At 42.0% G+C, this 16819-nt stretch overlaps 1 protein-coding gene across 1 annotated transcript in view; it reads left to right on the forward strand.

The window, feature by feature from the left end:
* The window catches only part of Sema1a (semaphorin 1a), a 778340-nt gene that overhangs the window by 596303 nt on the left and 165218 nt on the right, over positions 1 to 16819 (forward strand). Inside the window, exon 5 of the mRNA XM_083140358.1 lies at positions 2739 to 2801. Coding sequence (XP_082996484.1) covers positions 2739 to 2801 — 63 coding nt within the window. The remainder of the gene's footprint in view (positions 1 to 2738; positions 2802 to 16819) is intronic.

A 16819-nucleotide genomic window follows, 5' to 3' on the forward strand; every position in this document is an offset into this window, starting at 1 on the left:
GAAATTTGAATATTTTATAATGCATAATGATCATAGCTAAATTATACTTTCGTGTAGCATAGATACATATATTTTTTTAAAACTGAGCCATTAAAATTATATTAACTATGTAATAGCCGTTAATATTTTAAAACGGGCCTTTTTTGTGGTAGTAGGACGGTAACTGAAATTTATACCGTCATTTTTCGAGACGTGACTGGGTAACAGCACTGGTGCTTGTTTCACGAAATGTCTAGACTCTAGAGAATAATAAATTAGGTTCGATTAGAATGAAAGACCTAGGTATCGAAAATTAGTCTTTCTGTACATTGTCTACAGAAGATCCTTTGCACCTCACTGAGAAGTTGCTTTCTTTTCAATATTTTAACAATGAAATTTCACAAATCTGGCTCGATACTCATGTGCAATAAGAAAATATAGGTATATTTAATAGGTAGGTTTTTAAAGAGAAAATTAAGAATATGCTTTTTGAAATGATCTTATTCTTATGTTCTTGATTTCAGTTTATTGATGAATAAATAAAATGCATATTCAACAACAATGAAAAATATTTGCTATGTTCTGATTATATATTTATACGTTTATAGCAGTGATGTGCGTCTACGCGTAAACAATGATAGTCTACATTCTACACGTAGACTATTTTATACACGTAGATTACGTAATCTATGTAAACAACATGGCGAAAGGTGATAATTCAGCAAAGGGCGCCGTGGAATTAAAAGAAAATTATACTGCGTATCAGTTGCTGATGTGTGAAGAGAACTTTTCATACTCTTTCTTCCAAAGTCGAACAATTTCTCACCCAGGAAGAAACCTAATATAGGAAATATTCTAGTGTTTTATGGGAAAAAGGGAACTCTTCTCACGACTGCCATCTGTTTTTGTTTTTTGCATACTATTTATCTTCCTCTATAGTTTATAATAGAAGATACATTTTGTTATAAATAGAATTCTTTCCATTTCGTTAGGAACCAATACAGTTGAAAATGTCACTTTCCTTTCATGAAACCCTTGAAAATTAATTTAAATGCACTTTAGATTGTCTATGTAAACTACAACCCAATGTAATCTGCGCGTAGATTACGTGTAGACAACGCATGTAGACGTAAACTTATAGTCTACGGCACATCACTGGTTTATACACACACTGTATAGTTTATATATACTTTTATATATGTGTTTTGTGTGTTTATTCAATTTTCGTTATTTACCGTGAATTTTTCTCCCACTTTAGGCTAGTCTCGACCATTGGATGAGATTTATATGAATATTCACAAAGAAGAGTCATGTCCAGGCTAGGACACGAATACGTCAACTTCGGTGGCGAGATCGAAAGTCTATCTCTTAACTCACTCTGCCACCGAGCTGGCATATGCATGTGTATATACTATACAGGGTGATTCTAAAGGTATAGTACAAACGAAAACCACAGATACCTCCCATGAAATAGAGACGAAAGTTCCCCTTCCACTTTGCCGAGAGATGCCTCCGTGAGGAGGTAGACAACGCCGAAAACGTGTGAAAATGAACTTCACACCGCTGTACAGCCAGTACCAGTGAAGATGGAAAGGCGGAACAAATGAAGTCAAAAGGAACACCAAAGTCGCCCATCCGAAAATCACCAGGCGGCAGCTTCGCAGCGCATGCGCATGAGGTTCCACAAAGGAAATAGGAGTGTCCCGCAAGACAAGTGAAGGGAAAGGGTAGCGATTGACAACGGTAGGGACAAAGAAGCAATGAAGCATGAAGTAACAATTGCACAGCGGGAAACAAACACCATGGCTGAACCATGTACGCGTCTGTTGCCTGTCGAGTGTCACGGACCACTTTCCTTGCATTCTCGGTGTGTTTCTTCGTCCTACGTCGTCCTCCCGTGGTTCTGCAACTCCGCACTACTTTTCTCGACGTTGCCGCTGTGCAATTTTTACTTCATGCTTCATTGCTTCTTTTGTCCCTACCGTTGTCAATCGCTACCCTTTCCCTTCACTTGTCTTGCGGGACACTCCTATTTCCTTTGTGGAACCCCATGCGCATGCGCTGCGCAGCTGCCGCCTGGTGATTTTCGGATGGGCGACTTTGGTGTTCCTTTTGACTTCATTTGTTCCGCCTTTCTATCTTCACTGGTACTGGCTGTACAGCGGTGTGAAGTTCATTTTCACACGTTTTCGGCGTTGTCTAGCTCCTCACGGAGGCATCTCTCGGCAAAGTGGAAGGGGAACTTTCGTCTCTATTTCATGGGAGGTGTCTGTGGTTTTCGTTTGTACTATACCTTTAGAATCACCCTGTATATTGTGTGTTCTTTTTTGTATATAAATTATTGCGATGTAATGTAGATAAAGAGTAGTGTTAACGTTGAGTATAATATAAGGCACGAGTCCTAATCTCCGCGATGTAATAGTAAGTTAAGTAAGTTGTGAATATATGTGTTTCCCCATGTGCTATGAAGTCTCCTGGGGTGTAAAAGGTGATCTTTTGACTGTAACCCTTCCTCTCTCGTAGGCTCTGGCGCATGAACACACCGCCAGGACAATTATGTAGGACCGTGTGTTGTCCTCCGAAAGTTGCCAAACACAGAAAGTGCTCTTTGGTTTCGCTTGTATATATTCCATCTTTGCTCTCTTCACGCATTTCGATAAAAATCTCTGTGTGCATGTTTTTAACAATTTATTCGCGACTTTACCCATATACACCTCGTAAGTGCGTGTGTGATGGTAATCATTTTCTCTCCATTTCAGAGGCTGCAGTGGTACTCTCCAGAAGATGATGTCAAGATGTGCCTAGTGAAAGGGAAAGATGAGGTATGTAATATGTGTATGCCCTTGTGTGCGCATATATCTGTTTAAATATGTTTTCATGTATTTATTTCTTGCTACCAGGGGTAAGTAAATACTGCTACTTTGGCACTGAATTGGTCTCTCATTTTTTTCCCTTTGAAAGACAAATATTTAGGCATCATAATGTTGACAGTATTTTGTAGTGGGTTGTTTAAATGCAAATAAAAAATGTGCCCTTCAATTTCCAATTACATTTCTGCTCTGCTTAAAGTTGATGATGCATGATATTTTATTTCGGGGAGTTAAATAAGCTTGTCTCCAGTTCACGCACCCATCACCACATCAAACTTTTTAATATTCAGAACATCATCAATGCATTGCATTTACTAAACAAGAATTTCTAAACCATACACAGTTCTCTTTAAGTTTTTGTTTTCCGCGTATCTTCGTGTCGTTTCAGAAGATTAACCGACATAGGTCTTCGTAATTATTGTCTTGGCATGGAGTGTGTCCGTCTTTAGGGTGCAGATTTTTTTACGGATTTGCCTCTATTTTCATTCCTTGTTTTAAATTCTGTTCATGTTTTCTCGAGCCTGATAATAATAATATTTATTATTATTATGTATTATATTTTCAGTAGCGTTACAGTTAAACCGTTTCGTAGTGACCATAAATGCCTGTTTTAAGATTTGTGTCGATTTGTCCATAATTTTGCCTAAAATGCCATTCTTGTATTTTTTTGTACTTATTCCTATTTTTGTTACTTTCACTTACTTCATTGCCGTTTATCATCATCGTCACGATAACCAAAATTGACAGAAAATCGAACCAAAAAGTAAAATTTACAACAGGATACAAAAAATTAATGCCAGTAAGAGTGCAATTCATCAAGAAAATTAAGAAGTTCATGTTCACCGCCTAATTTGGTGCAGTCTATTTTCATCATTTTGGGTGCCTATTTGCGTATTTTATAGGCTTTTAGTGCCTAAAGCTCCGCTCCTCAGTAATCATGGAAATCGTAGCATGGAAATCATGAGGCCTACACGACCACTTATTTATATCCGAGGTACAGTGCGTGAGTCGTTTTGGTATGTATCTCGAATCACTCTGTTGATGGAAAGCGCGATGTGGTCCTTTCTATCCATTGTCCAGAAACCACACAAAGGATTTCTCTGGAAAGCCTTCTGTTCGAATAGATTCTGGTGAAAATGCTGCTGGTCCAGTCCTTTTAAAACCTCGATTTCTTGTCGAACTGTGGTTTGTCTACTCCTTTCGTGTCGACGTCCAATTCCGGGTTCTATTCTCGTTGGAGCCACACCAAACATTGGTTCCACTTTAAATTGTAGGTAAAGTCCCGATTAGCCTGTCTGAGTAATTAAATTGAACCCAAAGTAAACCTATTGTGCCCATTCGACTTCCGGTTCTTGCAGCACGTTAGTACCGGGTGGCGCATGAAAAAGCAGCTCGGGTCAGCAGCATATGCTACTGACGGTCTACTTTTTCGTGCGCCATGCTGTAGTATGTTGTAGTATTGTACAATTTACTGGCCCCTAATCTTTCTAACCTAGTCTCAATTTCTGTTGTTTTAGCATCGCGACTGTCTGTACTGAAATTCCAATATTTTTATTGATTTGTCAATGGGAACTAATCCTTGAATGGTATTATTAAGTCTTTTTTCCGCATTGCCTCGTATGTCTCATAAAATCCCATCCCTGTCATGGACGAACGTTGGCTCTAGCCGACCGTGAAATGGCCTTAACCCAAGCTTCTGTTCAATCAAATAGAGAACATGAAAAACTTTCAGAATCACTAATAGCATAGCAAGAATCACAGAAGGGAAGGGAGGGAGAGGGAGAAACGGGGGAACATGGCACAAATATATAAACAGACGAAGAGAGGGACTGATGTAGAAAGAAAGGCAGAGAAATATGGAAAGAAAAGTTGAGCTAGGATACAAGAGGAAAGGAACAAAGAAAGATGAGATAGTAAGACTGTAAGAAACAGAATAACAGAGGAAGAAATAAAGAGCTTGATAAAGAGGAAAATAAATAAAGATAAAATGGGAGAGAGAGAGAGCGTAAGGGAAAGAAAGAGGTAGATAGAGTAAAAAGAGAAAGAGATGCGGAAAGAGAGATGAAGAAAGTAAGAGAGTAAGTAAGGAACAGAATAACAGAAGGAGCGAAAGAGCTAGATAGAGAAAAAAAGCAGATTTTATATACTTATATATAAGAGAGAGAGAGAGAGAGAGAGAGAGAGAGAGAGAGAGAGAGAGAGAGATAGATAGATAGATTCGTCCAACTTTGAGTTTACTGAAGCCAAAATCCCTGCCGACCGCACAGGTCCCGGTATAAATTGCCAATTGGCCCATGAGCAGAATCCAACCTGAAAACTGAAATACGGTCTGGTGCCTGGCAACCATCACGCAGGTACCTCGTTGCAAGATTTAGTGAAAATTTGATTGTCATTTGTCCCCTTCGCGGATGATGAAGCGCTGTGTCAACAGGCGGGTGCAGTTATCGGGACTGCATCCTGCAGCAGGCGGTGACCAAACACGCGGACGGCTCTGCAAACCGGCAAGAGGCAGCTGTCCAGACATTGTTAGTTTACACTGAAGTGCACAGTCAACAATCACGCGCACTCACAAACATGGAATTCCAATAACCGATTCCATACGCGGTCAACAATGGATGAAGTTGTCAACGAGCTAGATGTACGGTCAATGCCATGGGATGTTGCTTGCTCTGGGTGTCCGGAGTTAGAGGGTTAAACGATTTGTTAGGCTGGGTTGGCGCACACTGTTGTATATTCTGGCTTAACGCGGCAGTCGCTGTACTAAACCTGAGATTCATCGCCACAATTTCCTCACGAGTTCGCAACCAGAGAGATAAGTGTTGTTGCCGCCGTAGAGATTATATACTCAATCAGGTTGAGAGTTAAGATGTTGCTACTGGTTGCCGTGGAAACCTGTACTGAATCAGATCTAGAGATGAGTCCTAGACGAGATATGTCTCTGTAGCATCACCCCCCCCCCCCTCTCTCTCTCTCTCTCTTTCTGTATCTCTCTTTGTGTATAGATATTTTGATACATCATAAATTATTGTAATTCCGCCCATGCTTAAATTCATTTTGTTAACAACAATGATTCGCATACCCAGGGGCGACTCAAGTTAAAGTTTTCACCCGGGCAAAGTGGATTCTTGGCGGCCCTCTACTTTCCACTCCAGATAAAAAGGGCCTCTCCGATGGCGCAGTTGTAGCGTCGTCGTCTTGTAATCAAGGGGTGCCGGGTTCGGTAACCGGTGGAGGCACAAGTGGCTCGGATCCCACTTCAAACTGTAAGTCCAGTCCCGATTAGCCTTACTGTGCATAAAGTGGACTTAAAACACCCAATCAATCAATCAATCCAGATAAGAACCGTAACCATATTACATATTTACGGTTTTAAATAAGAATGCCTAATGATATCAAAATAACAGTAATATATTATCTAAAATTGCTACATGATTTTGCAATGTATGTTTTATGTTGTGCAGCAATGAATTTTAAAAATTCCCTGCTTGGAATGATGGTAGCAGCAATGAAGACAAAAGCTATATTGAGCTGTGCTTCAGGAGTCCCTAAATTTGTACTTTGTTGAATACTTGTTCATGGGTGCCTAACAATTGACTATGGGCTTGAACTTGTTGAATGAAGAAAACCACTTACATTTTCCTTTTCATCTATTATCTACCTTTTGTACATCGCTTTAATTTTTCTACATTTTTCTATACTGCTGGACAAAACAAACCGTACACCTTAATATTTGACATCTGAATTGCAATTACTTATGAATTACGCTCTCAGTTAAGTATGTTATTGAATTGAACATTTTCCATACTTTTTCCGTTTATTATTATTCAGGTTTTCTTATTTCCAATAATTTCTGCAACATTTAGTTAGCCTTCGAATCAGAATTTATGCGTTATCACAAAATATCAAGTGTCCAGCAGTGTATTATATCTTTGCTTTCAATCATCCAACAATTTATGTCCTTCCACTCTTTCTAAAACAAATAACCACGCTAATATATTGAAAATTAAGTTTTTGGCGCCCCATCAAGGGCGGCGCCCGGCCCTTCAGCCGCCCCTGCATACCGGCACATATCGTCAGAAAATAAATCTCTGCATGTAGGGTATGTGCACAAATAGCCTACAGATACAATACAATCACCTGGATGACCGAGAACATTGAGTGCTGAACTCGCGATCTCGCTAGGGATTGCCTCAGATTCGAGTTTGTGACACGAGTGTTTCTTCTTCTTTCTTCAATTTCAGGTAATCGCCATTAGGATAAGGAGACCGAAAACCAACTTAGAAAAAAAATACACGCGCATGTGTGTGTTGTGACTGTCCAATATTGACATTCACAATTTTTATGAACTTATTGTAGAAAAATTAAGGTGCATGCAACCCTGATACATATTTCATTTGTTTAAAAATTTGTTGATAAAAATTGAATAATGTATGCTTTATTTATCATTAAGCTTTCTTAATATATGCTATCAAATTACATTCCCGATGACGTAGTGGTAACGTCGTCGCTTTATAATCAAGGGATCCCTGGTTCGATACTCGGTGGAGGCACATAGTGGTTCGAATACCACTTTAAGCTGTAGGGCCAGTCCCCATTAGCCTATCTGTGCATAAAAGTGGAGATAGCATATTTGTTTGACTTGAGTTTTGTCTTATCAACTACCCAGTCGCAAGAGTTCATAATGTACCCGCACACCTCCTTTCTACGGAGTGACCACATCATTGAAACAGCAGCCGCTTAGTGGCAAAACCCCTGAATGTAGTGGCAGTGTACCGCTTTTAGTAATCAAGCCTGGACTCTGACCGAACTGCGCAGCGGGGACAGAGAAAGCAAATGAAAACCACTTCTTAATCCGGGAAAACGTTGCAAACACCCTCTCATTCGAAACACATGTTTCGTTTCGGTGATCGGTCCGCGAGGGCGGTAAAACCGAACGTTTCGGACTTCCATCGCGGAGGATGCCGGGATGATTTCATCAGCTTCTCTTTTTTCCTCCCGCGCAGAGAATGGAGAGGCTGGTAATTCCCTCGCCGTGTGAGGATAATTCGACCCTCTCTGCAATGTCTTCCTGCTCGCCTGAAGAATGTTTTCCTGCTTCCAATCCACCTCTCCGCACTTTTCCGGCTGTGAACGCTTCGGTACCCTGAGTGGATTACTTCACCACACAAGCTCCTTCCACCGCGCTGAATTGCCCGCTTTTCCCTTCCTCTCTGTTTTCGTTTCAACCACTTTTTTCTATCTATCTTCTTCGTCCCTTTCCTCTTTTGTTCGTTTCTACGATGCCCATTGGTATTGAATCGGGAAAAGTAATCTTATGTGCCGATCGTGTTTTGTCCGTCTGTTCGTTTCAGCAAGCTCTATATCAGATACTGCTCGACTTTCGAATTGTCTCAATTGGTTCGTCCGTTCCAGCGTAAGACAGTAATCAATATCGAGAGACCCAGTAATATCACAGGACTTCGCACGTATACACTGTTGAGGTAGTGTTTTGTTGTGCACGAAATCTATTTTGATGTTTATGAAAATCTCATCTTCTCACTGAAAGTCTATGCTAATCTATTCATGTTTTCGTTTTTTTTTTCATTTCCAGTCCATTGTTCCCTTTTTCTCTCTTCCTCTTTCTTTCGCTCTCTTTTTCGATTTCTCTCTTTCTCTCCATCTTCTCTCTTTCTCTTTACAAGCACATACATCCACTCTTCTCTATCCCAAGGTTTTCTTTCCCGTCATGTTTTTCGTGAAATTTCCCTGATGGTCTTAGCACTTTGTTTCGTCACTCTCCATTTTCCTATTTCCTTTAATTTCATATTTGCAGTTTCCCATTTTTCAAATCCCGTTGTCCTCTCCTGGTCTTCTGTTCCACCTGTCACCGGTTATATCATAATTTTCCCCCTAGGCGCTCACTTACAGTACCCTCTAGACCTTCAACTTTGTCCCTTTATCCTATATTCCTGATTCTCGTATGTTTTCCCTTGGGCCCGATTTCATACCGTTAAAAACGAACCAACCTAACAGTGTAAAAGGTCCAATGAGTTGTGTCGCATGCTACTTGAGTGACAGTGCACCATGTTTTCCGCACCTTTCTGTCTTTGCCTTGCCAACAACTGCCTTTCCACAAGCCCTCCTGTGCAATTTCATGCTCTTTTCGCTGTTCTTCTCCTGTTTCGCCTTGTACTCAGTTCCTTCATCCCTAATTCTCACAAGCTCTCCTCTGTACATTCATGTATTGGTTTCTATTTTCCATTTTTTCTCATTCCACCTAGTTCCTCCATTGTCCTACTCAGGATTGTCTCAACTTTCTTCCCCGTCTGCGCTCCACTTGCAGTCTTCAACCCCATTTTGCCAATGGACTCATCCAGTTAGCGCATGCACTCTTGCGTTCCAGTTAGCGCATGCGCATCGTGACTAACGCAGATTCTCTCGTTTACCAGTCCTGTACGACTATATGAACAACCAAATAAACATAAATCCTATATGCGCACAAATTACATGATCTTTAATGGTTCGGAAATTCAACATGTCGCAACGGAAAACAGAATATCATGTTTTCTGTAAGTAGTAGTATTTAGAGAGTTCACAGTCCTCATTTGGGGCTCGAATCATCATTTGGGGCTCAGTGTTGCCAACTCACCCCACGAAAATTTCACCAACTGATATTTTGAAGCTTTTTGGGGGGGAGTTGGCAACCTCACACAAGCAGTGTTACCAACTCGGCGTAGCTTTTTGGGTGTTAACCCCAGTGTTTCTCGGCGTAGCTTTTCACGGTGTATAATTTTTTAGTTTTTTTTGTGTGTGTGTACATCGGGCAAGGAGTAGCTTTTTGGGTGTTAACCCCACTAGCCTTAGCGTACATAGTTCTGAATTTTTTGAGGCTCATTTGAGACTCGTCGTAGCTTTTGATGTACAGAGGGCACAGGGCAACACTCTGTAGCTTTTTATGAGGGGGACCTATTGCCCCTTGTTACATTTGGCAACTCTATTGGTTTGAGGGGGTTTTTGCCAACCCATCCGAAGATTCCACTATATCTTTCACTGGCTAAGCTAACCTACAAATAGTGGCAGGACTGACGAGGCTCGAATTATTATTTGAGGCTCGAATTATTATTTGACGCTCGAATCATTATTTGAGGCTCGAAACAAATCGCTAAATATAAAATAAAATAACAATGCCTATGAACCTGTTTGGCTTCAGGAAGCAGGCTATGGAGGTATTCGCCCAAAGCGCACCATCGCCACCTGCGAGCTTGGACCTGTTGCCCTCCCTATTATCTAAACTCAACGGTTTGTTGATTATACACTTGAATAGCATTCTGACCCAGTACGACGAGGATGTGGGCAAGACTTTCTACATATTCAACAACAACTTGAATTATTACCAGTTCCCCATCTCCGGCAAACTGCAGTTTGACATGAATCCCGAGAATAAAGGAGAGGCCAAAATTTCTTCTGGCAGGAACATCTATCGCATCAAACACGATAGGATGAACAGTGCCACTACGTACGATGTATCTGCTGGCGATCGTCTGTATATAGAGCTCTTGGACGACTATGACAAACTCATCCCTCTTTTCATAGAAATGAAAATTAGCTATCCTATAATAAATAACAATGCCTAACGATATTTTTGGCCACACGAAACGCGACGACCATGGCGACGAGCTTCTTATGCTCGACGTCAGGGTTAAAAAGCTGCGAAGCGACCTGCAGGCCCTACAGTCCACGCTCAACTCCAGCCTCCAGACCGAGATAGCCAGCTTGCAGTCTCAGTGCCTGGACCCTGTACTCAAGATTGATGCAGAGCTAAAATCGCTGCTGCAAAAATACACTGACCTTGCATCGATAGACAATCTCGACAAGCTGGCATTGAGTGTGGGCAATCTGCAGAACGAACTTCTGAAGCTACAACAAACGCAAACCTCAGACGTTGAACAGCTGAAACAACGCTTGCAGGACCAAACAAGCAACATCCAGACCGAACTGCAAACTATCATCCAGAGCATTAAAACACAAGACGACTACGATCGCGTGAACGCTAGTATTGCTAAATTGCGCGAACAGTTTCAATCTTTCGAAATCCCTACGTTGGAAAGCATCAAGGCTGAGCTTCAAACGGATGCTTTGCATGCGGCCATCAACGAAGTAAAAACTAAACTCCAAACGCTGGAGGATTTTATCAACAATCTACCGTCGTCCAGCGAACTGAACGCCATTGCCCGTAGCGTGGCCAACATCAAACTCCAACTTGAGACCTACGAGGATTTCGGGAAACTGCAAGGCACCATAACCCATATTGAGGATGCTCTTGCTGTTATTAGAAATGATCTGGCGAACGTTCACGATGAGCTGGAAACCAAACTGCCGGGCATCAGGGATACACTGGCCAACGTCCAACAGCAAATCGCCAAACTGGAAAATCTGAATGCAGAATCCGAGTTGTCTCATTTCCATCACTTGATCGACGACATACAGACTAAGTTGGAAACCCTGCAGCAATCTACCCCCACCCAGGATGACATAACACAACTGCAAGAAGGCATACGTGCTGCTGCCGATGCCTCCGAGTTGGACGCGGTGAAAAAAGCTTTGGAATCGCTCCAAAACACGGTGGCCACCCTGCCTACCTCTCAGGAACTGAAAAGCGTGAAGAGAACTCTCAACCGAATACTCAAATCCGACGACATCAAAAACATCCAATCCGAAATTGAATCGATACGGGGGTCTGTCGCGACTTTACCTACCAACCAGAACATCACCGAGCTGCATGAATTGTTTGCGGAAATTAGAACCCAGGTCCATGACCTTGTAATACAGAGCTCCAAGTTGACGCTTGTAGAAAGCCTGCAACACATTATTGCCAGCGTGAAAGAGCAAATTGGGAGTATCGAGGCAAGTCAGGAATCGACTATAGCTAATTTCAGCACCCAACTACATGACTTAAATGAAAAATTCAAGAGCCTTATTGTCGATGTAAAGATCAAACCAAACTACGACACTGTTGTTCATGCTATCGAGGAACACCTGGAATCGGTGAATGGCAGATTGGAGGATGTGGAGACTGAGGTTCGAACCAACGTAAACACTCTAAATGCCAGCATCGACAATCTCAAGTCTACGATTGTCATCGAACTGTACAGCATACCAAACAGAGAGTTCTCCTCCCCTTTCAATCCAGGTTACAAACTCTACATGTTGACTCCTGCAAAAGCCTATCATCAATTTTTCCTCGCTGGCACACTTCAGTTCGTCAAGGTTTCCTACTGGTCTTTGCCTCACGCAACCCACTACCCAATCATGACCGTGACGAACATTGGCGATGAGCCTAAAATAAGAGGAGTTGAGCTGGTCGATTTCACACACCCCGAAAGTCGCGAGACTGCCTATGCCGAAGATGCCACTCAAATTATCGACATAGAAATAGGTGACAAGCTGTATATAGAAAACCCAGCTTTGTCTGCAGCCAGAAATCCCATCCAGGCTATATTCTTATTTTCGCGCCATGTCTAGGCAGGGTATCGTGAACGAGCTGCATAAACCTGCACGACGAAACTACAAACGACTGGCGGTGGTGACCAAAGGCGTGGATGACCTTTGGCAGGCTGACCTTGTGGAAATGAGTAGCGGCAACCTAAAAAATTTACATAAAATCAACAAAGGATACAAGTATCTTCTTACTGTTATAGATACATTTTCAAAATTTGCGTGGGCTTTGCCCCTCAAGGCTAAAACAGGTGTGTGCGTAATGGAAGCATTCAAAACTATTTTCAATGAAAGTGGCAGGCGACCTCGATTTCTTCAAACGGATAACGGAAAGGAATTTTACAACTCGATATTTCAACAGTTTGTTCAGAAGCAAAATATTCAACATTACTCGACTTTCAGTCACATCAAAGCCAGCATAGTGGAACGTTTTAACCGTACTCTCAAAACACGCATGTGGAAACGATTCACGCTTCAAGGTAACCACAAGTGGGTCAATGTGCTTCCGGAACTCGTAAACGACTATAATCACAGTTTGCATAGCACGATACGCATGAAGCCTGCCGATGTCAGCAAGTCTGATGAGGCACAATTGATCTCTACTGTTTATTGCCCCAAGTACCGGCCCACTAACAAAAAACCGAAATTCAAAATTGGAGACCAAGTAAGAATTAGTAAATTTAAGCGCATGTTTGAAAAAGGCTTTACCAAAAACTGGAGTACGGAACTTTTCACTGTTGCTCGATTGTTACCCGGTAACCGTCACACGTATATAATAAAAGATAATCGCGACGAAATTTTGAAAGGGCGATTCTACGAGGAGGAACTCTCTAAAACAAAATACCCCAATACGTATCTTATCGAAAAAGTATTACGTAGAAAAGGTGACAAACTGTTGGTGAAATGGTTGGGACTCGAGGAAAAAAGTTGGATCGACGCAAACGAGGTGATTGTGTAACGGGTGCTTGGGATGTGGTGAGGCGACTGCCAGATTTTCCCCCGGAGCGTCAGGCTAGGAAAAACGGCGAACTGTTGCCGGACAACATTCGCTGCCTTATTGTCGGACCTTCAGGGTGTGGGAAAACAACTTTACTTATTGATAATTTTCTTCTTGCTCCCGACTGGTTAGATTGGAAGAACAGGTACTTGTATGTTTTTTCCAAAAGTTTGGAGCAAGCAAAATATCAACAGCTGACAAAACTGTACGAAGGGCTGAGCATAGCTACTTTTGCCTCCGAAGTAATGCCACTAGATTGCTGCCATGAAAATTCGGTGGTGGTCTTCGACGATGTCATCCTGGAGAACCATAACGAAATTCGCAATTTTTTTACACAGGGGCGGCACAGAGGCATGGACTGCTTCTACCTTGCTCAGACGTTTTCTAAAATTCCCAAGCAGCTTCTCCGAGACAACGCTAATTTTATTTGCTTGTTTCGTCAAGACCACACCAATTTAAAACATGCTTACGATGATTATGTAGGCGGGGACATGAACTACAATCAGTTTTCCAAATTTTGCTCTTCATGCTGGAATCAAGATGATTTCGGATTCGCCACGATAGACATGACGAGGAAACCCAATGACGGAAAATACAGAAACAAAATAAACAACTTTCTAAACGTTGCGACGTTACAAGAAACGTCTTGACGTATTATAAATAACAAATAATGAAACGCAAACTCGCAGACGACAACTTGAAGCTGCGCGACTACCTGGCCAAACGCTTCAGGGGTTGGAAATCAGAGAATCGCGGAATTTACGAAGAGAAAAAGCGACAGGACCAACCTATTATTGATGCTATAAGTGGACTAGGTAAAGACATCAAAGATGTTACCGAGCAAAATAAAGATTTAATCAACGAGCTCGTGCCACTTGCTGCTCGAAATTATACTGTGCCTACACCGATATCCAGTATTCACACTACCCCGTTCGAACTTGGAGCTGCACCTCTGAGACGTCAGGTTCTAGGCAGTACCTCTTCGGACAAGGTAGTTGAATTAGGTCCGTTGGCGAGAGATTACCTGAGCACCGGGAAATTTGAAAAGGACGAGGTGTTTGGATTGTACCCCTCTGTGGAACCTAACGAGGGTGTGGTATGGAAAATTGGAAAGTCAAAAGTTACGTTCGAAGGTGACGACGTGAAAATTAATTTGGGCGAGAAGAACAGCTGGACTAGGTATCCTGGCACTGTGGGCCTGTGGGAACTTATCACCAAAAAGCAACCTAAAGATTACACAGACGAGGATTACCAAAGTTACACAGAAATTTTAATCATAACGGATGCCCTGTACCAAAACAACGATGCAACACAGAATCGCGTAAAATCAAGCAGTGGAGAAAAATACAGGAACCTCATCAAGCCAATATGGAACCAAATTAAAACTGGCAGCGGTGTCAAACTCTACAATACCCTACCTAAAGAGTTTGTTTGGGTAGACGACGTAAGGAAGCTTGTAGATCGATTGCTGGTTATCGCAGGCGAAGAGAATGCAGGTAATCGCAACTTCCACAACGAGAAGGTGGGCATCATGGACATGATTAGCACCAAGCTTAGCAACTTCATTGTCAACGACAACAAAGGTATAGGTTACCTTATCAAAATCATCAACACCCTGCCTCCCAAATTCTGGAATGTGGCCGAGGGTCGGGGTCTCGTGAACGACATCATCAACAAGCTACCCTTCGAGATGCACCTACCAGGTTACCAATACTGCGGACCGGGTACCCAACTCGAACGGCGACTGGAGAGAGGAGACAAGGGGGTAAATCTGCTGGATGCTGCATGCAAGGATCACGACATTGCTTACAACACATATACGAATTTAGATGCGCGTCACGATGCTGATAGAAAATTGGAGCATGCCGCGTTCGGGAGACTCGTCAGCAGAGACGCCTCGCTGGGTGAACGGGTTGCAGCATTGGGCACGACCATTGCCATGAATACAAAACGAAAATTGGGGTGGGGGCTGTAATTAAATAACACACAGTAAAAAAAATATCTACGCAACTTACCAACAGAAGTGTTATACAAAATATTTATATTTACCTTCGACGATAGTCACGAGGCTTATTGATTTAGTTAAAATAACACCACAATTTCGCTTGCCCTGTGAAATCATCTGAGAAAAATAAGCGGTGTAAAATCTTCTTCTCCCTATGCTTTTTTTTTTTCGGGCTGCTGATGAAAAATTGGCTGATAAGATGGACGAACTTCACGAGTGGAGACAGGGGAGGAGACGATATACAGACGACTGGTATGCTTCAAATGCCGAAACCAGCAGGATCATCGATCACCTCATCGCATTAGGCAATGCCGAAATTTTTTTCTATAAATAACACACTGTAAAAAAATCTACGAGACCAAAAAAATATTTATTCGATATGAGTGAAAAAATTAGTGACGTCCAGGCATTAAAACAAATGCTAAATTTGTCAGTCGAATATATAAAAATTCAGGAATTGGAAGTGGACAAACCTTACGCAATAACTTCCGGTTCAATTGTTGCAAGCCAGTATGGTTCCAAAGTACGTCTGTTGCTCAACGGACAATACAGCCTATTTTTACCAGATCGATACGCTAGCATGTTATCCGACGAAAAGCTATCTATTTTAATCGAGAACACAACTCGAATCGTGTACAAGGGGACAAAAGAACTTCTTGGTAAGAAAACAAAGCACATAATCGAATTTGTTTAATAGCTGCAAAGTATATATAAATAACATACCGTAAAAAAATTACACGGGAGGGAAAACAAAAAATCTCTGAACATATATAAAATAACATACCGTAAAAAAAAAATACATTATGAAGCCCAAGGGCGTCGTGTACCAGATACCATATTCGAATCTGAAAACGCTGGGTGCCCTCAATGGGTTACTCACCAAGAAACAACGCGAGAAGAAACGTTCATGCTTGTCTAAAGGACACGGAATGAAATTGCTGCTCAGCACTCCACAATTGAAAAAGTTGCAGCATTCGCGGAAGCAGCAGAAGATTGGAGGTTTCATATTCAGCATTCCGGCCATCTTGGCAGCTTTGGGTGCAGTGGGCAGCTTGGCAGGAGGCAGTGCTGCCATTGCCAAAACCGTCATCGATGCAAAAAAGAACAAGGCCGAGCTAGAAGAACAGAAACGTCACAACCTGGCTATGGAGAAGAAGGGGAAAGGTGTGACCAAAAAGCGAAAAAACAACCTCGATGCTTTGAAGAAATATAAAAAAAAGAAGAAGCCCTGTCCAACTTCGATATTGAATCTCTGATCGAACCGTTGGGAATAAGGAACTTCAGGGGTGTTTTCATGTCCGATTCTCTACCTTCTGCTGTGAAGAAAAAAGAGTATGGCGTGGTCAACCTGGACAGTTACAAAAATCCTGGTACACATTGGATATGCTACCTCAAAATTGACGATGACAATGCATTTGTTTTCGATTCGTTCGGTGGCACACCGCCTGCCAGGTTGGTGAAGTATCTCAGTGTTGCCAACCTCTACTACAATGA

This window comes from Lepisma saccharinum, chromosome 1 (assembly GCF_977018435.1).
Source record: "Lepisma saccharinum chromosome 1, izLepSacc3.1, whole genome shotgun sequence".
NCBI classification, from domain to species: Eukaryota; Metazoa; Arthropoda; class Insecta; order Zygentoma; family Lepismatidae; genus Lepisma; species Lepisma saccharinum.